Consider the following 21,500-nt stretch of genomic DNA (forward strand, 5'->3'; position numbering starts at 1 on the left):
GATAATTCTGCAAACATTCTGCTTCAAATCTATGAACCTTATCAAAAAATTTTGTTTTGATGATCCAGAACATAAAATTCAAGTTGATACTGATACTAAAAAGTTATAGTAAAAATAGTTAACCCCCCAAAATTTATAATAAAAAATCTTAACGAAGATTTAGACGCTGACGCCGAGGTGACTCAGGTGAGTAGAACAGTTCTCCATATGCTTCCTTTATTCGAGCTAAACTAAAATAGAAATCATCATAGGTGTATCTGACTAACGTGTTCCGTACAGAAGAAGATGCACTTAAGCCTTAAATAAAAAGCAAAATGCGACTGCTTTTCAAAATAATAATAAATCCATGCGTTTTTTAATATACTTTGGATGTCTATTTTTTTTTAATTCAGCTTTACATTTTATTTATATGAAACAAATCAGTTTTTTTAGAATATCTAAATTAACAATTATTAAGAAAGATGGGAATGTACTTACAAGGGAAGTCACGAATGTGATTCAAACTGGGACTGGGTTGATATTAGTTGACATTTTTTACCATACTACTTTACATGGTGTCAATTTTCAATAGTCTACACTGATACATTTATTTTCACCCGAGTTTTACCTGTCCGCAGAATATTCACCTTATAAAACGGCATGGCCGTGAACTAGATATACTCCACATGTTATGGTATTTTACTACAATTTTACCTCAATTCCTAGTATTTGCAAATTTCATAGAAAGTCGAAATAGGTCGTCGGTATCATGCAATGCATAATATTTCCGTAGCAATTTAATAGAAGTACATATTCACCAGCAGTAACGTAATACTTCTTATCACGCGACAATGAATAAACAGTGACTTTTTTGTTGCTTTCTTGTATATCAATTCTTAGTATTTCAAAAACAGTAAAGATAGGTAGAGTAGATTTCACCGTAATGTCACCCACAAGGAAAAATATCTGCCTTACTTTACTGCCATGGCATATGGCGTGATATAAATTATTCAGCGAGAGAGATTTCATTAAAGAAGAAACATGTAGGTCATTACACTAGTATTTCAAAATAACCTCAAGTCCTTTTTTGAGCTTGTTTTCTTACTGGTTTAGTACCTTTCTTTCATTCATGTGTACAGCTGCAATGAGCAAAAACAATCATTTGTAACAATGAAAAAATTAGTTTGGTTTCAAAACCAAACCAACAGACAATCTATCGATGGATCGATCGAACGAACAAAACAAACAACCTGAACAACGAAAGTGCCGACTTTTTACAGGGCAAAGATTTTGTGTAGCGTTAAATTGTATAGACCTATCCTGTTTACGTTATCACGTTTTTATGAAGAAGAAACATTTCCCGAAGAAACAAAACTGTAGTAAGTTTGCAAATGTTGCACAATGCAGCATTTTATTTACTTAAGCTATTTTGTGCTATTTATAAAGCGAAGGTCGGGTTAATAAAACGGTTGTCCTGTTTAATTTGCATAAGACATCATGTACACTTTCTCAAAATTATGTTTCCAAAAAAACATCATATGGGTAGGTATTTGGTTTAAAATTAGAAATTAAACGCTATATAAACCAAATTTGTCAATATATTTCATAACTAGGCAGTGCAGTCGTAAAGTGTAGCTTGGAGTAAGAAAATATACACCGAAAAAGATTTTAAAGGGTATGTCAAAATACTTTATAGATTATGTCTTTTCTTTCTTTTCGAACTAAAATATGCTTAGCCTTACATATACTTGCGTATTGATAAATAGATATCTGCCTTAAGTTATCTATTAATTAAATTAATTAATCAACTATATTATTTTGTCTTTCAAAAAAGCTGTCACTTTACTTTTTTCGAAACTTTTATGATATTATGATATTTTCAATTTTAAAAATAGATGTATCAAAAAAAGTCAATGTCATCCATATTAAAAAAAAATACATTCAACAACTTGTTTAGACGTGATGGCTGAAATGGTAACAAATTAAATAGGACATTAGAGGAAAATTTGTTACGTTAAACACTTAAAAAAAATCATTAAATCTTGCATATGAAGAAACTACAATATAGTTGTAAATTTTCTTGGAAATTTTCGAAGATTCCGTCTCCTACATTATATTAAATAATCTTGAAAAAAATTAGTTTATTGTCTAGATAAAAATTCAAAAAAAAAAAAAATAGATTAAAAAGCCAAAATAATAAACGAAGAAGACTCGAATTTAGAATAGGAATTTAAGATATTTCTTGTTAGATTTATAGTTCTGAAGTTGTCTGCGATACGCTGGCCTCATATACAAGACCATAACCAGTTTTCAGTGAAAAGGCACGAAAATATTTCATGATCAATGTCGAATGATCAAATTTACTGATGTTTTAATTTTTTAAACACCCTTTAACAAACAATCAAAGGGACAGGACATGTATGTACTTAATAAGGATTTTTACATAAAATGCTATCAAAGCTAAAAGTCTTTAACATAACTTGTATGTTTTAGATAAATCAAATTTCAAATACACCAAAGTAACTAAAGTGGAGTCAATTACCTTCACTCTTGGTATCGCGCTGTATGTTAACTAAAATAAAAGTAAACTATGACTATTAAGTTCTTATTCTTACTACTTCTCGAATTAGCTCAACTTCAAATGCTTTTTTGTAAAGTTTGGTTTGTAATTTACTTAGGTTTCTATAATAAATATCGACTATTGCAATGCCCATTACTTTTAAATAAATTATCCAAGATATATGCAAGCATTATTTATCACAGCAATAAACAATTGCACAAAGTTTGGTACTTTCCTTCGTGTACATAAGGTATGACCATCCTGCTTTGAAGTGTATTCAAATTGGCTAGAACTACTGTTAACTACATTGAAACCGATGACTGTGGGTTCAAAAGCCAGAAGGGTCTTTTTTTCTTTTTGTTTCTTTTAATACTATTTATGTATCTCTCATATCCCTTTTGAGAATAAAAAAGTGTTTAATTTTGATTATTTAATTTATATAGGTATTTATTGGCTAAATAATGCTAATCTAGTTTAAATATGGTACCTGATATTTTTTTTAAAGTGTAATAAAATTGAAACTTGATAGTAAAAGTATTTATTAATAATATTTTACAAGATCAACCGATATTCTTCTTTGAAAATTTAGTGAAACTTTGAAAACAGGCACCCATTCGGGTAAATCTAAATGATTTCTTTAAATCAGGCTCTCTAAGTATGAAAATGGTCAAACACCTTTTAAAAATGGGTGGGGTAGGGTAACATTTTTATACATATTTCAATAATTTTGTGTAGAAACAATAATTTTACTTATGTGGATAGTAAGCTGAATGGTACTATTTGTTTCTTAACAAAAATTAATAGGAAATTATTTTTTCATTAGGATGCTTTTGCAGATTATTTAAAGGTTCCTCATTTCTGAAAAAGGGCCTTCATAACATTATAGCTTCAGTTAAAAATGTGGCCATAACTCAATTTCCGTACGGTAAAGTTTGTTCAGATTCTACATACATGTGCACTTTAGAGTATTTATCTGACCTATGATGACAATTTTTCAGTTCATTGTAGTCCCCGTTAGTGTGGACATACCTTAAGGAGCAATAAATGTGTAATGATTTTGAAGATATGCATGAGTTTACAAACGTTTATTTTATTACAGCAACCATGGAAAGTCAAAAGGTTTCTGAGAACAAAGACGACATGATAGCGTCTTACAAAGAGCTTCTTAATGCTGAATTATCAAGACCACCAACTTTAAAACCTGTACTTGCCGAATCTGTTGCAAACATTATGGACAGACGCTATACTGAAAATCTTGACAAAGCGCTTAAAAGCCTGGAACAAAGTCAAACTTTGGTAAATAAAGCGATGGATCAAAATGAACGACTAATCAATGCACTTTTGCTGAAATCTGCTGATGGTAAACAAAGCCAATTTAGTAAAGAGGATACTACCGATGAAAAGAGCACGAAGAACTATCCTGAAAGTAGTGAAAAACGCAGGATAAGTTCCTTGCAATCAATTTCTGGTGATAGGGGTTCTAATGAAGTTCAAGAATCAAATACAACTGTTGATGTCATGTTAGTATACTAGTAAAATATTTTGGTGTTATGTAAAGAATTCATACTGTATTCATTCAGAACAATATTTTTGTATATTTCATGCAGATTAATTTAAAACCATTGTGACATAATTGTCATTACTCTGAAAAAGACCAACTTTCTAGGTATTAATTGATTCCTCATTACACATGTTAAATATTTCTAGGTCCTCACCCGAAGTTGAGAAAGATAAGTTTGAACTTATATGGCGTGACTTAGCTGGTAAAGAAATAGATGAAGGTAACCCATTAAATGAATTATAAAATAATATTTCTCAGTATGTTAATAAACACTGTCATATGTTGCTGATCAGGCCAGAATATCCGCCCGATATCGCCAAAAGGCGCATTACCGAGGGACGGTTATTCCCATCGGAACCAAAAACAAGTGTCAGATTTTAGTAGGTGTAAAGGATTTGAAATTTAGAACATAGCCAATTAGGATATGCGTAGTTAAACATGAAATAAATTTATCATCCGGAGTCTTTTACAAAAAGAGACGAAATTAATTTGAACCACCTTTCTACATATTAGGCGCTTGTTGATTATTTTATCTCTTGAACTGAATGACCACAGTTGATTATTTGTTTAATTTAGGCCTAATAAGACAATAATTACCCTTGAAAATGAAGATTGTAAAGTGGACAGTTGCAAAACTTTTTTGACAACCACGTGATCACGTGACATTGTGGGACAACATCTCAGACAAACACATATATATTTTCGTTGATGCTTTATTATCAGTTTTACATGTTTAACCGTAACATTGCAAGAACAACAAAAATATCTTGAAAACAGGGCCTGTCCGAGGCAAAGGCGCTTCACTTTTCGGAGTGCTGGATAGTTAAATAGTTAAATTAAAGCATCATATAATAGGTGGGCATAAGTTTGCAAACGTGCTTTGCAGACTTCGGTTTTTCTCTATTAATATGCCTTAGATAGTCAATAAATATTTATTTACCGACGCCAACGACGATGATAGGGTCATTACAAAGCATCAATCTCTTTTACAAAACGCAGAGCTTATAAATCATATTTTTTTTTAAACTTAACAAGAGATAGATATTTCTGCCACAGTATTTCACAGTGATAATGAAAACGGCATTAGCAATATTTATGGACGCATTAAAAATGCCGTCAAATGAAGTTACAAGAATTAGGTGTATGTCACAGAGAATGACACTAAAGAGTGTACCGAAATTGACATCAAATTTGTTTTTTTAACTGACTGCAGATGACTTAAAAATATTCACTGATGGAAATTAAATAATGATGTACAAATGTGTTGTTTTTTTCTAAATGAAACGTCCCTTTTTATCACCGTTATATATTAACGATATTAAACAAATGCCAATAACAAGGCATCTGTAATAATTTAAATGTTGTCAATTCACATCGAAGGAAGAAAAGCTGGATATGGAAAAAGAACTGGAACACATGCCGTCCTATGCATTGACACGTCTGGAAGCATGAATGATGGAAATGCCTGGTCCCATGTGAAGCAGTTTTATGAGGAATATTTAGACGGTATATTAGTCTTTTTATACATTAACGTCTAAATAATATGATAAATCATGTTGACATCAACGTGCTCATTAAGAATTATTACTTCCTTTTCAGCGTCTGTCTCCTTGTGAATACTTCCACTATTATCCAGCTCCAATCTCAAAAGCATCACAATACTTGTGACAGACGTATATCATGACCATGTTGAGATTATAATTAACTTGAAGTATTTAAAATTGGATACTTGTAATCATGTAAAGATTATATGATTCTGGTATGAGAGGCAGCCATGTGTCATTTGTCATTGTTTTAATAAGCAGATGCAATAAAACCATGTAAGCAACTTTGTAATTTTTGCTGCTTGAGGGGGTCTTGAAAGATCTAACGTTTTACGATTCCAATTTTAATTCGATGAATATTTTGACACTTACACTCTATCGATTCATCAGCCACATAGTTAAGTGAAGATCAACTTAACGCCCAATGAATAAGTGATTCTCTTATATTGATAAAATAATTTATTTTTAAGGTATTGAACAACTAAAGGATCATGATGCCTACCATGACAACATTGCTGTGGTTACATTTGGTCAAGAAACGAAAGTCCGGCAAAGACTTACAAAAGATTTAAAAAATCTAAGGGGTTTGTTGGGTAAGTGATTGCTTTATATGTTATTATTAAATAAAAGCTACGTACGCAGGTATACATTAACGGTGAAAATAGAACATACATTAATCGATGAAACCATAGAAGCGCAAATGGACCTTATTTTCGTGCATTATCATCAACAGCCTCGTTGGACTTGAATCTCTTGCCCTGTGGGCTCAAATTTTAAATGTGTCCTCGTGTTCTGCAGATGTTAATACACACAAAAAGGTGTGTTTACCTTCAGTCTATTCGTTCTCGTAATGTTTTGATAAAATCCAGCTTTTTTATGAACATTTGTTATAGAAATGGAATAACCACAGGGCAAGTTAGTAAACCCTACCCGCTTGCGACTTTGTTAATACAGTTTTTATTTTAACTTAAGTGTAAGTTCGTACCCACTACGTTTCATATTCGTTTCAAAATCGATAGGCAACATATCGGTGTAAGAAGTATTCACAACAAATACAACATCCCTTTATTTACTTTTTAGCAATTAAATCAATACATAGAAAGGTACTTTCAGTTATTATAGCCAGAACACGTAAATCACACGTACATAAATTTGTTTCCAGTCCGTTTCGTATCATACAGTAGTGTAAGGCCATTATCATACATAACGGGGTAACTTTCCCAGTTGTTTGCAACTATGTATTGCTAGAATCAAGTACAATCAGTATATATAAGTTTTAAAGCATTCCACCTTGTTATGGCAGGCGACTTTATAACGTCACACTATTACATAATTGCAATAAAGCAACATATCATTTTTTTTTAAATAATTCCAGATAATATAACGCCATCTGGACCAAGTCCTTTCTTTGGAGGGTTAATTATGGCAGGCGCCGCAGCAAAGACATCAAATTGTAAGTAATGTTTTTTGCAGTTTAACAAAAACATAATTTTCTTAATAAACTACAAAAAACAATAATTGTTGCTTGAAACATTTGTTGATCAATACAAATATTCTTAATTGATTTTATTTTTCCCTGGTGATCTTTGGAAAGATAGGAGCACTTCCCTTCTTAAAGAAAATGAAAACAAAGTTCAATCTATTTCAATTTTCTGTGTAGTTTTATTTTCTGCTCAAATAACATTCCAATCACATGCCAATCTGCACATTTCCTATCCCCAGTCGTATGTTATAAGGTCAGTACATAGTACATAGTTAACTGTTTCATACGTTGAAAAAACATGTTTAAGGTTGTCGTAATAAGACTTCGATGGGACACAGGGTTGATCACAACTGTTATCTCAAACAAACCAACAACTTGGCACAGAAAATACATCCAAACTTATTTATTTATTGAACAAAAACATAATGCTATAATATTTTTTACATCATTAGATATATATTTCATCATTAGATATATAGTGAAAATGAGGTTCGGCGTAAAATATAAAGCAAAATTTTACAAACGTACTTTCACTTTTTGACAAAGATAAGTAATAATTATATAAAAAATAACATGCTAGTTGTTAAATGTATAGTTTACTATGTTTGTAATTCTGCTTTATGTACGTTTCTGAAGATTCCTTTGCATTGGTGAATGATCTTTTTGTTCCGCCTAAGTTGATTCTGGTGTCTGATGGTAGACCTACAGAGTTAGGTTTACAAGATGGCCCTGATGTTGCTGATCCACAGCAGATTGAACGGGTAAGTGTGTTAATGGCTTTTGCTATTCTTGATTAATAAAAAAAATAAATATTTGTTGTTTTTTATTTTTATAAATAGCATGCTTATATTAAACTAAACTTAACGGCAAAAAAAGGAGAGAAAAAAAAAGAAGAAAATAACTCCATTAAACAAAACAAAACAACCTTAAACCTTACTCGTAGTAGGTCGTTACAACATAATGAACACAATCAAACTGGCAAACGTTTACATTACAAAGACGTGGTATATGACGGCCACCATTAAACATATTGTAACAAGTTATGATATCAAAAAACATTGTTCATATTTTGTTTTTACAAACAATTTTCATTTATAGTCGTAGATATATAAAGTATTATTTCAAAACTAATTCTTAAAAGATATAAAACTGAAAACAAAGAGCAAATTAAAAGCAATTTAATCTTTATTTAGACTAAAGCTACCATATTAAAAGAAGCTGAAAAGTTGAAATTAGACCAAATAGATGTACATTGCATTTCCGTTGGCAAAAATGCTGATCGTGTAAGTTGGGAAAATCATTACTCAGTTAGAAACCTATGCATTTACCTAGTATTAGAAGTTTAGTAATTTAAAATATCAAATATAATAATTAAATTTATATTAGAGATTGAAACCATTTGATATGGGATATTCTTTTAAAAATAATATTTTATAAAAACCTTCCCAAGTAACATGTACTTCTTGATTCCCTAATTGATAAGTTTTTAATACTTTTAAAATAATATTAATATTGTGTTACATATGGATGCTATTGGATAGTTGTTATTTAAAATTAGAAGTTCATAATGTAAGATGCTTGAATTTATTTTAGGATTTTCTAAGTGTAATACAAAGCGAAAGTGTTAAAGAATTGATGTATTACACAGATGGGGAACGGATGGCATTCTACACTGTCATAAAAGTAAGCACATTTGGTGTTATAAACTAAACTAAAGCAACATTGATATGCATACAAATAAACTAAGGTAATTGTCTGATGTTATACGCGAGAAAGAATTTTGGCATATATTGTTATGCATCTCGTCCTTCTGTTAACAATTTCACACCAGGTCTGTGTTTTGAACCGATTGTAAGAAATTAAAAATACTTAGCAGAAATGTATACCAAAAGGAGACAATGAGCAGGGCTTAGGTTTTACCTTCGAAAGATCAAGGTTAGGTCACACTTTGAATGAATTCAAAATACCGTTTCGTATCTTTTGAATCGATGGAAAGAAATTAAAACTCTTTGGCAGAAACGTTACTTATAATAAGAAAAATAGCAGGATAGAGGGTAGTGCCTAAAAAGAAAACTGGTCCCATGATTTAAATAGACTCCTTTAACATGTTTAAGTCACTTGCAAAGCAACAATGTCTAGGAATTTTGCATTGATCCTCACAGATTGATATCAATCATCTTTTGCGCTGGTCTTGTTTATTTGAATTTTACGACGACATTCAAGGTCAATGCATGATACAAATGATTGAATTCACAAATGTTATCCAAACAAAATCTAAAATGGAACCAGTTATTTATATAAACGAACACACAATTGTTCTCCGATATTACCAAAGTGGACCACGTGTTCATATTTATTTAATGAGAAAAAGAGAGTTTGTTCAAAACGACCGAGCAGCTAGAGAAATAGAGATGATTACTTTAGAAGATAAAGCAGCCGAACCCAATATGCAATGACGTTTTCCTTCAAATACTTATAATCTAAAACATTAATGTCTAGTTATATATAAATGTTATTTTAGTCAAATCAGTACGATCACTTTATTTGTAATTTTCAGTGCATGAAAGAAGGTAATCAGAAATATGTACGTTGTGATTCGCCTGACATTGACAGCTTGGATGTAAAAGGGGTAAAAGAATTAATCTTTCAATGAATCTAGATATTGAAAATTATAGCTAACCTGTAACGTATAGCTAAACGTAAGTGAAACTAAATATATTGTTATATGTTTCTAAGGTTTAATAACTTCCAACTTTCTTGGTGTTGGACGATCTCAGATGCCCTTCAATGCATCATTTTAGGCACGATCAGGCACCTTCGTAAACTAACCGACTTTCCGTAAGCTACCTGGATAGCCTCCTTACAAAAGTAAATCAAAAGTCCCTTGCAGGATTTGAATTTACAGCGATAAGGGGCAAGTTTTTAAAAGTCAACAAAACTTAACCACATGGCCTAGGACGTCCCAAATGGATTTTAAAAAATCGACTATGGCATGTAAAATTTATATTTGCATCTGTGCAGGGCACAGATGAAGTCACCGTACTTAACAAATTAGTCACCAGACGCCCCTTATAATATTTAAAAAATATTTTTTTATAATGTTTAAAATTTAAGATGCGGTTTCTTTTACCATTTAGATAGCAAATGGGTACTCACCTAGCGGAAAACTTTCTTTGACACAAACGCGAAGTCAGAATTTAATGAATACTCGCTTATGATGCAAGTACAACTGGCTAAATTTAAGTTTATTCTTGGTCCTATTGATTAAAAGTTTAAAACAGTACGTAGATAAATCTTATACAATGTATGTTAACAAAAAATGATTTTCAATAATTTACTTCATTTCGAACTCATAACAAGATTTTAGAAAGGGCAGTTTTGATTTTTATAATATTAATTAATTCACTATTTAGTTCCTTGTGGATACAAAAGAAGAACAAAAAACATCCAAAGGAGATAGGTTAAGCTTTTTAAAATAATAAAAAACATTATTTTTCTTTTTTTTTCCAAAGTAAAGCTTTGATATATATATATATATATAGAACATTTGACAAATTGTTTTGGATTTGGATGTTTAAATTCGCTCACGATCGATGTTGATTCTATTCTTTAAAATCTGTCCATCTGATTAGCTGTACAGAATTGTTAAAGAATTGATGCATAAATAGGGATAAAATATATGCCGTAAATGAACGGGCGTAGAAAAATCAACTTATCTTGTTCATGTGACTAAAAAATCCAAGTTTTGAATCTCCTACTTGCCGTTCCAATGTGTGCCTTTTGTGTTTGTTTGTTTTTCATTTGAATTTTTATTTCATGTATTGTTATATGGCTTGTGTGGTTACACGTTTTATGATGTACGTAAACTTTTTTAAGTTATGATTACCGGTAAGTATTTCCTTGCCATCTCCTTGCTGTCTATATTGCAACCCCTTTTCATTCATGTCTCAGTTCTATAAGTTCTCTTGTTATGTGCTCTTAGGTATCTGCTATTACACTTGTGATTCAAATATATAACTTGCAACAACAACATCCTATTGTACTATTCCGTATTTAGTTCTGTGCCATATTGGATGTCTTGCCGAAAAGGGCTGCGTTCTGTGAACGTCACTTTTTACCTTTTATCTTATTTTTCATACCACGCTGTTGAAAAAACTTTTTGTTTTAAGAGTTTAACTGATTTCACCTATTTCAGGCAACAATAACAATGGCAGGCGACCGTCCTATAAATGTATATAAAGAAATAATAGATGGGAAATATCCAACAATAGGAACACGGGTTGAAAAAGGGGATGATTGGATATGGGGAAATCAAAACAACGGTGAAAACGGGACAATTATAGGCCATGCCACTGACACGGACGGTAAATTTCTTTACTTTATAATATTTTCCTTACTTTATAATTTTGACAAAGCTATAACGTAATTGAAAGTACTTTTAACCTTTTAACTAAAACTAATAAAGAATTGAAAATGTACACTGAGCCACATTTCTAATTGGTCACCTAAATCTTATTTTTCCACCAAAAAGTAAATAAATAATCTAAGTCGATTAATTGTTTGTAAATATTGCGTAACTTTATCACAACAAGAGCCATGTCAACATGGCCATCCCCCGCCGAATGTGTTTGCTCATTGGAAGAATGTATATGTAGTAGAGCGGAATAATTCCATTTTAAGAGGTCTTTTGGTAATGAAAACTGATGGCTATAGTGATTACAGATTTGAAACCTATGTGAATACTGATGGCTGAAAATAACAAAGGGCAATTACTGAAAAATGATGCAGGGTAGGTTATCATTCTTGTGTGCTGCATCCCTCCTCAGTAAAATCTATCCACCTATGAAGTTTCAAGTTGATACCTCAAATACTTTTTGAGAAAAAAATTGAATTGAAAAATTAAGTATGAAAAAGAACAAAGGGCAATAACTCAAAAATTATAAAAGGTAGAGTTATCATTCTTGTGCAGTGCACACCTCCTGAGTGAGATCTATGCACCTATGAAGTTTCATTTTGATATCTCAAAGGCTTTTTGAGTTATGCTCTGGACAAAAATTAATTTTGAAAAATAACAAAGGGCAATAACTCAAAAATAATGCAGGGTAGAGTTATCATTCTTAAGCACTGCACTCCTCCTCAATGAGATCCATCCACCTTTGAAGTTTCAAGTTGATACCTCAAATACTTTTTGAGATAAGCTCTGGACAAAATAGCATGAAAAAAAAGGGCAATAACTCAAAAATTGTATAGGGAAGACTTTTCATTCTTGCGCACAACATTCCTCCTCAATAAGATCTATCCACCTATGACATTTCATGTTGATATCTCAAACACTTTTTGAGTTATGCTCCACTCAGGTGAAAAATTTGGTATGAAAAATAACAAAGGGCAATAACTCAAAAATCATGCAAGGTAGAGTTATCATTCTTGTGCACTGCACTCCTCCTCAATGAGGTCTATCCACCTATGAAGTTTCAAGTTGATAACTCAAATACTTTTAGAGATATGCTCCGGACAAAAATGTCGGACGGAAGGACGGACGGACGGATGGACGGACGGAAGGACGGAAGGTCGGACGGACGGAGACTATTTCTATATCCTCCGCCGAAATTTTTCGGCGGGGGATAAAAATATAAAATGATAATGTTTCAAAGACCGATTGTTAAAATTGCCAAAAGCCTATAAAGCTGCATATTTTTTATAAAGAACAGATAAGGAAAATTTAAACTAGCGCAGAGACTTTTCTAATGTATTATATTTTGCATGGTAAAAAAGAAATAATAATTGAAACAAATTTAAAAAGGGGTCCAATTATTAAATTTTTGAGTGATCGATCCCTGACAGTGAGTTTATAGCTCTTTATAATCTTTTTCAAGAGCAAATAAACTTGAATCAAATCCATGGCAAGCAGTGCATTATTTGCTTATCAATTAATTTCCTGTAATGTTGCAGATTTTTCTGAAATTCTATGTAACAGATTTTTTTCTTTAGTTGCCTATCAGAATATTTAAGATTTATGCCAGTTATGCAATTAATTTTAAGAATGCAGAATGTTTGTTTATATAAGTGTTGTTTTGGTTAGGTTCTGGTTACTGTATTCCTAGAAATGTGCGCGGATACAATATTTCGCGTTTTTCACAACATCGCCATTTTCGCGGAGACAAACTTTCGCGGTTATGTAGTAACCGCGAATTCCGCGAATGTTAAGTCGCTAAGGCCTAAATAACAGTTTTTGGAGCTACGTTTTTTATGATTGACCTTTCCTGTTGGGTGCTTTTAATTATTTTTTTTTGACAAGTCTCGGCTTAAGCGCAATGTTACTCGATACATTTTCATCTATTGACTATTCGAACAAGGATGGTTGTTCCGTGAACACATTCATATTTCCTTACCTTTTTCATAATGTTATTAAGTAAGACTTAGTCAGACCCGTTAGCTTTTATTCTAATTTGAATCAAAACTGACTTGATCTTCAAAATGTCGATACGTATTTTTTACACATTATCGGACTGTACATCGCTTTCATTATAACAACATAACAGCTGTTTATCAATGTAGCACTTGATCCTATTGTACTTTTAACAAAGGATTACACCTACTCCAAACAAATAAAATCCAAGACATTCAATGTTCGCAAACTGTAAATGCGTTTGTCAACGCCGGTAACTAGCAAATAACGCCATGTTAATTACTAATAATGATTTTTTTTTTTCTTTTTTCAGCGTGCAAACTAGTATCAATAACATACATAAATAATTCTTTACACATTTCTATAACACCTATTTTTATATGTTGTTTTGTGTAAGTAGATTATAATAAATATTCTGCACTTTTTATGTTATATTTGGTTGAAGCTAGAAATGTTATAAGTGTTATAAGTGACATATTCGCGGCTATAAAGATTCGCGGAATCATGCCTACCGCGAAAACCGCTAACTTTAAAAGGATCCAAAACATAAAAAAGAAACGCCATATAGCAGTTCTACTTAATATTATTCTTTAGATAAAAACTGACACATCACATATATTTACACACAAGTCATGTCAATTCCACTTGGTAAACAACTCCACTCCAATACTCCAATAAATTACAAGGTGACCTGTAAAAACATAACAAATCCTAACTTCAAGTAATACATATATAATTGTCAATACAATACATTACAATCTCTGAAGAAAATCATTCATCTTCTCAAATAAGTCATACATAAACATTAAAGGATGCCTTTAATATAAAGTAAGTGGAATCGTGTGGCTTACACTCATATTAACTAAATCCTAACATAGAAGGTTAAATATTACATTTTACATATAAAGTGATCATCTGTTAAAAACAATATAGTCACATCACACATGTACAATAACAATAATTTAACTCACCAGTGTTTGACACTATCCACAATAATAACAAACACTTGCACAACTCCCAGTCGCCTCTTCACACATGTACTATCAGTAAAACTGTAAATTTAGAGGTTATATAATAACATTTGATAAGATATTGAAGATATCGAGTGATATTTAGATTTGTTAAAGAAAGTTGTCCCGTACCGCCATTAAGATAGTTTCATATGCATAAATTCTATGTATTAAATAAATTACCAAGAGTTCACGATTTAATTAACACTCATTACCAATATTGGATGTAAACAACAGTAGGTCAAAACATACCTCAATACAATCAATCCATTTTACAATATATCAAACATGTAAACCAAAATAAAACAACCAGAAGATGTAAAAGACATCTAACCTCCAAAAACTTGAACTTAACTCAGTAAGGCGGATACGATGCCTCGACCAATGAAAATCAAGAATTGAAAATAGAACCATTCAGAACGAGGCTAAAAACTTATATATTTACCAAACACAGAATAACTCTGATAAAATTCGGACCAGTCACATGAGCATAATACAATATTGTTGATTAGAATTGTTTCAAACTTGGGAAAATGGCTCAAAATAAAATAACTTTAAAACTAGAATTTGTATAAGTTCCTGAAAATGAGTTTTGGGTTATCTTCTTAGATAAAATATAAGAGCAAACTCACTTTCAAGTAAATAAATAAATAAAGATAGAAGGATGGTCATCTTTTCATATTTTTGTATCAATTGTCATTCTGTTCAATCATGCAAATTTCGAAAGAAAAAAATGACTTTTTCATTAATCCTCTTCTGCACCCCCTGTTGCAAAGCAGAATGTGGATTAAAGGATAGACCTCCGTCTGTCCATCTGTAACACTTTCGTGTCCGCTCTATAATTTTTAAACGCTATTTTTTAAGATAACTTGATTTTGCTGTCCTGTTGAATTAATATTGAGAGGGATTTCAATATATCTTTCGGCAATTATTCCAGAATTTCGACCCTCGCCCTTTATTGACTTTATTCTCTCAGATTATTTTTTCCTAGTAATTAAATCGTTATGATATGTATTTATCCCCACATTTGACACAAACATCATTTCCACGAAGTGTGTTTTTGTAATTTAGTCACGCAAGGTTAATTTTAAAAGGTGAATTGATTTCGTCATGGTTGCATAATATAAATTACACTAAGAACAATATGTAAGAAAACACATATGTAGCTAATACTTCTTAAGGGATGACCTATCAGAAATGTTGTTGAGTATTTATAATCTGCTTTTGTGATAAATTCATCGTTATGATCTCTTGTTAAGTACCATCTTTATGAGAAATCCTTAAAGAGGACCGTGAACAACTGGATCACGATCCGCTCTATAATATGAATTGAAAATGGAGTAGTTACACATGTAGTTATGTCAATATGGTTTAAACATTACATTCGATGTCAGAAAGATATTTATTAAAGCATAAAGTATAATAAAAGAAAATGTTGTATTTTTTTGTAAAAAAGACGAACAATGTTGGGTTCAAGTAGAATGGGACGATCAAAGTTCTCCAAAAAAGGGAATACAAAATGTTTACCGATACAAAATGGATTATACCATGGCGGAAGATGTACGCGAGGCGGAAATGAAAGATCGGATACCTCCAAAGGGAACAGTTTTAGCCGTTGGTTGCAGAGTGATACAAGGTTTGTATTTAGATTATCAAAATTCAAAATGTATTGCCAATTCGTATCCTCTTACGTCTCTTTTATCTACTTTCCACAAGGATGACAGGGAGAGGTAGGGTTAGGTGGCGAAAGCCTTCACGTGTCACTACCCATTTCCATTAAAAGGCTACGTCAAACCAAGAAAGCCTACAATAATTTTCAAATAATTATGTCGTTTATGGACGTCCTTTAGGAACTCTTTCAGTATTGTGATTATGTTTTGAGTGATGGGAGATTCGAACGATAATAGTAACAACAACTGTGCTTCATAATCGTTATTTACTTTCTTTTATTTCCCATCCTAAGAGCTAAAATTATTTGAAGCAAAATTCCACAAAAGCAATCACAGGACACTTTTTAAATAAAAACAAAATCATTATGAAGCTTCTTTTTGTGAAGGTCTTTAAAGGATGAATGTCATATATGAATATCACAATTGAAAATTTTGCTCCGGTATATCATTTTGGCCAAGTATCAACCAAAGACATTGATAAACAAAATGTTGCATCAATATTCATAAGATGGCTCCAAATATCAACTAATCGATCAATCAAGTGGTAAAGAGTTTAAATACATTTTCATATTTGTCCCTAGGAATATCAAAGGCCATGGTCATTCTTTGGGTTATTTCACATTCATGAATGAGATTTGGCCAATTTAATAAAAAATCAATAATTTGACTTTAAAGGACAGTGATATTCAAAGATCAAGCTTATATGTAAATACGTGACGATTATACCCTAGGTTGCGGATAGTCTTTATAGGAATCAAGAAACGCCATTAATAATAAATAATGGTGATTTAAAAAAAATAAGGATTCTGACTGACTGTCGAGATCATTTTAATGTCATGTCTTAATTGCTCTCAGCATGGCAATTTCATGGTTCATAAGTGTTGCTTTGTCGGATTAATTCAATTAATATCATATTTAAGAATTATACTCTTGAAGGTGTTAACCAAAGACCAAACATTAATACAATCCTTCTAACTATCATAAAAAAATCAATAATTGACATTAAAGGGGTCTCGGCCTTTTTTCAGCTTGTGTACAATTCATCATGATTATTTTACGCTTAAATATATATTTTCCAGGTAAAGGGTTTACTGGAGATAAGACTAACATGGAGGGGACAGTGATAAGGTTCCATAGAAGTCTCGTGGAGGTACTTGTATCACAGAGTACAAAACTTATATTTCATTTTATAACTTTGCTTAATGCGTTAGTTTGCAAATTTAAGGTTGAGTTTACAATAAAGTTACCAGCAGAATCTCGTATATCTAAATAATTATACCATTAAATGCCAGTAAGTAAAATATATCTCTGAATAGGATTAGAATGTTTCCAAACCTCAGAATGAATAAGTACTTTATAAGCAACAGCCTCTTACGGTATTAAAATTGACTTTAAGGTTCGATGGGATGACGGAACCAGAGACAAATATCGTTTTGGTGACATTTCATCAGAGGTCGTACCTAAGATGGATCCAGGTAAAGTATCTTTTTTAGACAAAATGAGCATACGAGAATTATATAAATGTAAATAAAAACTTCGTTAAATCATAACCGACATAAATTTTAGCCATTAAATTATCATTCGCAATTAACATTTGCATTTTTATTTTAGGGAGGAAAGTACGTCGAAAAAGCATTACAAGTAATCTAACATGTAAGTACGGTTTCGTTTATAAAATCAAAAGAAACAGCGACAGCGATATTTCTTTACTTCAACTCAACGAAAAAGTTAATACAAAATGCAAATTCAAGCGGCGGCCACTATCGCGTGGCTTTCTCCGGATGTAATATTGGGACTGTTTTGTTATTTTAGTACTAATACGTACTAAAATTTATCTAATTATCTTTCCAGTCCGCCGTATTCCCAAATTGAAGATGAACGATAAGTTGGTAGGTCTGATTGCAAGTGCAATCGGGAACGATTTGCAATATTTGGGCGAGGAATTTGCTGTCAAAAGTGCGCTTATTACTGATATACATGTAGCAGAAGAAAATCAAGATGAAATTATCAAGCAGAAAACTGCGATGTTAAACGACTGGATAAAAAAAGATATGAACCGTACATTAGACGTACTTGTAAAAGTCATTCTTGCAAGTGGTGTTACATTCGATTTTGATGAACTGGGAAGAATTGTTGAAGCTGCCAAAAAAGGAAAAGAAATTTGACTCTCTCCATTACGTTCAGTACTTCTTTTCACTTTCTTTTCACTTTCGTACTTTCCACTAAACAGAACTAAAAGTAATGTCATATAAATGTATTTTATGCATCGAAATAAAATGTGTGGACTTCTTAAATTTACAGCAGAGTTTGATAAGTTTAACCAGTTTAGACAGATCCAACCTTATCGGTAATCGTTAGTTATCAAAATTACTGAACGTTTTAGTTTATTTTCTCATATTATAACTTTATATGTTACAGGTTATAACTCTTACCTAATGTAATATGACATCACATTTCTAGATTTGTTTGAGACTATTCATATACTATTTACTGACTGTCAAACAATGGTAACTAGGTTTCATCAGAAAATGTAGACAAAATTAAAAAAAAGTATGATATTACTCAAAATGTAACAAAAACTTGTAACTTGTAATATACATTTTTTTTTGAAAAAATAAATATACCTGGTGCATGAGATAGATAATTGTAATGAAAGTATATCATATAAATCACGGCGCATGTATCCTATAATCCCATTTGAGGAAATCAATAATGCCTATGCAGCATGACGTCTTTTCCGTTATTCAAACGTTGTGTAAAACACGCTTATGTTAGGGTTACACTATATCTTCGTCTATTAAAAAAAACTTATTTTTTTACTTTAAGGGTATGCCATAAATAGAATATTACTTACGTGCGGTTGCATTACTGATTTTATGGAACTCGTTGAATAATACAAAATATTTTATTCAAATTATTATTAAATTGATTCAGGATTTAACCTTCACTTATTCAACATTCTCTATGTATTGTTGGGACGATTTTAGTAATGATACTTACATATTTTCAATCTTGAGTCGGTTTTTTTTAGTCATTTCACTCAAGTTAATAAAATGAATATTCTGTATGTTTTTCAAAGATTTCTTTAAAGTGGTGAATTATCTATTTTTTCTATTTATATTATTCAGAATAGTGTATTCGTGTTAAAATATATTCATTTCGTTGTTAATCTAACTATTAACATCTTTTCCACATTGAAATGTATTCATTTTAGTTTGAATTATTATTTGTAGTTAAAGCTGGAGGATAACATATTTTGTTATATTATTATTCTTCTTATAACTTTGAATAGTGCATTCTCGTTGGAAACTTCATCTCCATTACATTGTAATTCTTACATTTTATTCATGTTTTTACACTCTTTTGCTCTTGATATTTGATTTTATTTCTTCCAAATTGGAAATTGTTGATTCTATTTTATAATGTCAATATTAGTTCTTAGCTTTAATACCGGAAAATTTATTTAAATTTCACCGAGCTCCAATCTATATTCATTATTTTCGGCAACGTTAAATCATGTTTTCGTAAGGAAAATTACATTTTTTTATTGCATGTATGAACGATTTTAGATGGTAAGAAACTAAGATTCCAGATTATATAATAAAAAAAATGAAATTTCATGGTAATAGTAAATACTGATCTGGTAAGGTTTAGTGTGTTAAATCGTTTATTCATTATAACATCTTCATTCAACCGAAAAAAAAAACGCGTTTTCCTTTTCATAATCCATTTCATTAAATACTCGTATGTTGTCTGACAAAGCTCTCATCTTTTGCTTAATTTTCTAATCGGTATACTGGTCATTATATTTAATGTTATTTATTACTTCCACAAATGTCGACAAATATCAAAACCATGGCAGTTTATTCGTTTTGCAATGTGTTTTATTCGATCCCAAATACCGTGCTTCCCGGATCACGTACCCCTATATTCCCTTTTGCCATCATGTGGTACTAAAACTAACCCGGATGAAATAATTCTGTACTATTAAAGAAAGTATATCCTGGTGATTTTTATGGAGCAAAAATGTTAAAATATGAACGTTTTTAATGTGACATTTTGATTTCTTGCAACTTATTTAAAAGAGATATTTTGAAATATAACGGTAGATTCTCTGTCTTCAATTAATTAAAGGAATGCCGCTTTATGGACAGTCAAAGGTTGAAACATTGGTTTATAATTAATTGGATACAAATTAAAGTAAAAGTTATTTTAGTGTAATTATTAAGCAGACATTTGCATGTAATTCAAATACATATTATGCTCAAATTTAATATTAGGAAATACTGATACTTGCAACAAAGTCTGTTTGTAAATATGAAATAAACATGTTTTGACTCAACACAAATGAGATATGTGACATTTAAAATTGTACACACTAAAGGTGGTCACAATATGATTATATAGTGTCATTAAAAAACTGGCATTTTCTATGTAAAGGCTTACTTAACTTGACCTGAAATAGGGCACGCAGCTGTCCATAGATGATTTATGTTAACAAAAATAGACATATTAAGTAAGAATTTCACAGAGTTCAATAATTTTCGGTGAGCAAAATATTTTACTCAAGCATGGGGATAGCATATCTTTAATGTATAGTCACAGGAAAATGAAAAAAGGAATTTTATTACATATCTATCTTATGCAGCACTGAACATTATAGAGGAATAATATAGTTTTTGTTGTTTTTGTTTTGTTTTTTATCACATCACAAAGATTTTTCGAAATGTGTATTAAAATGTTATTAATAAATTGCCTTATTGCTACTAATGAAGTTAATCAGAATAAATGTATGTTCTACTTTCATATATCGTTCTGTTTTTATTTTTGAAATTTTGATAAAGCTGATTATTTGCTTGAACATTCACAATTTCAGCATATCATTACAATGAATGCTACAACGGTGATAAGTCTTCGAGATACAAAACGTTAATATTCCATATCTCTTATTTCTCTTTTCTTTTGGCGGCGTGACCGAGTAGTTAACGCGTCGGACTAGTAACCTGATGGTTTCTGGCCGCGTGGGTTCATATCCTGTCAGTTCTAAGCCGTTGTTTCCTTGAAAAAGTAACTTGAGAATCATTGCTTTGTGCTGGTTTGGTTCCAGTAACGAATTTCAGATCCCAATTTAACTATATGTATTTGAGCATAAACATAGTGGATAAGGCATTAAAGGGACCATACTCGTCACATAATTTAATCAAAATAAAACAGCACACGCGTGACCTCGCTTTACTATATGAAAGGCGGATATTAAAGATTTGGAAGCCAATATAATGTCCGC

At 31.2% G+C, this 21,500-nt stretch overlaps 1 protein-coding gene across 1 annotated transcript; it reads left to right on the plus strand.

The window, feature by feature from the left end:
• The first annotated feature begins 1,576 nt into the window (after window positions 1-1,576).
• On the plus strand, window positions 1,577-21,022 carry LOC132757029 (uncharacterized). The gene is made up of 16 exons (XM_060748213.1): window positions 1,577-1,654; window positions 3,639-4,059; window positions 4,247-4,320; window positions 5,481-5,606; window positions 6,115-6,237; window positions 7,020-7,097; window positions 7,764-7,888; window positions 8,321-8,410; window positions 8,721-8,810; window positions 9,685-9,756; window positions 11,323-11,491; window positions 16,003-16,182; window positions 17,296-17,366; window positions 17,613-17,691; window positions 17,828-17,869; window positions 18,068-21,022. Exons 2-16 carry the CDS (start codon window positions 3,644-3,646, stop codon window positions 18,379-18,381), a joined length of 2,049 nt encoding a protein of 682 aa, XP_060604196.1. The 5' UTR covers window positions 1,577-1,654; window positions 3,639-3,643; the 3' UTR covers window positions 18,382-21,022.
• The last annotated feature ends 478 nt before the right edge of the window (window positions 21,023-21,500 follow it).

Source organism: Ruditapes philippinarum, unplaced genomic scaffold (assembly GCF_026571515.1).
Source record: "Ruditapes philippinarum isolate M1 unplaced genomic scaffold, ASM2657151v2 ctg114_1_1_1_1, whole genome shotgun sequence".
NCBI classification, from domain to species: Eukaryota; Metazoa; Mollusca; class Bivalvia; order Venerida; family Veneridae; genus Ruditapes; species Ruditapes philippinarum.

What these genes read in the sequence shown, in the direction of transcription:
- LOC132757029 (XM_060748213.1), top strand. Translation starts at nt 3,644, where the DNA reads ATGGAAAGTCAAAAGGTTTCTGAGAACAAAGACGACATGATAGCGTCT. An exon ending in TTATGAGGAATATTTAGACG is followed by an intron (nt 5,607 to 6,114) that starts GTATATTAGTCT and finishes TTTATTTTTAAG; the next exon opens with GTATTGAACAACTAAAGGAT. An exon ending in TTGGCAAAAATGCTGATCGT is followed by an intron (nt 8,411 to 8,720) that starts GTAAGTTGGGAA and finishes AATTTATTTTAG; the next exon opens with GATTTTCTAAGTGTAATACA.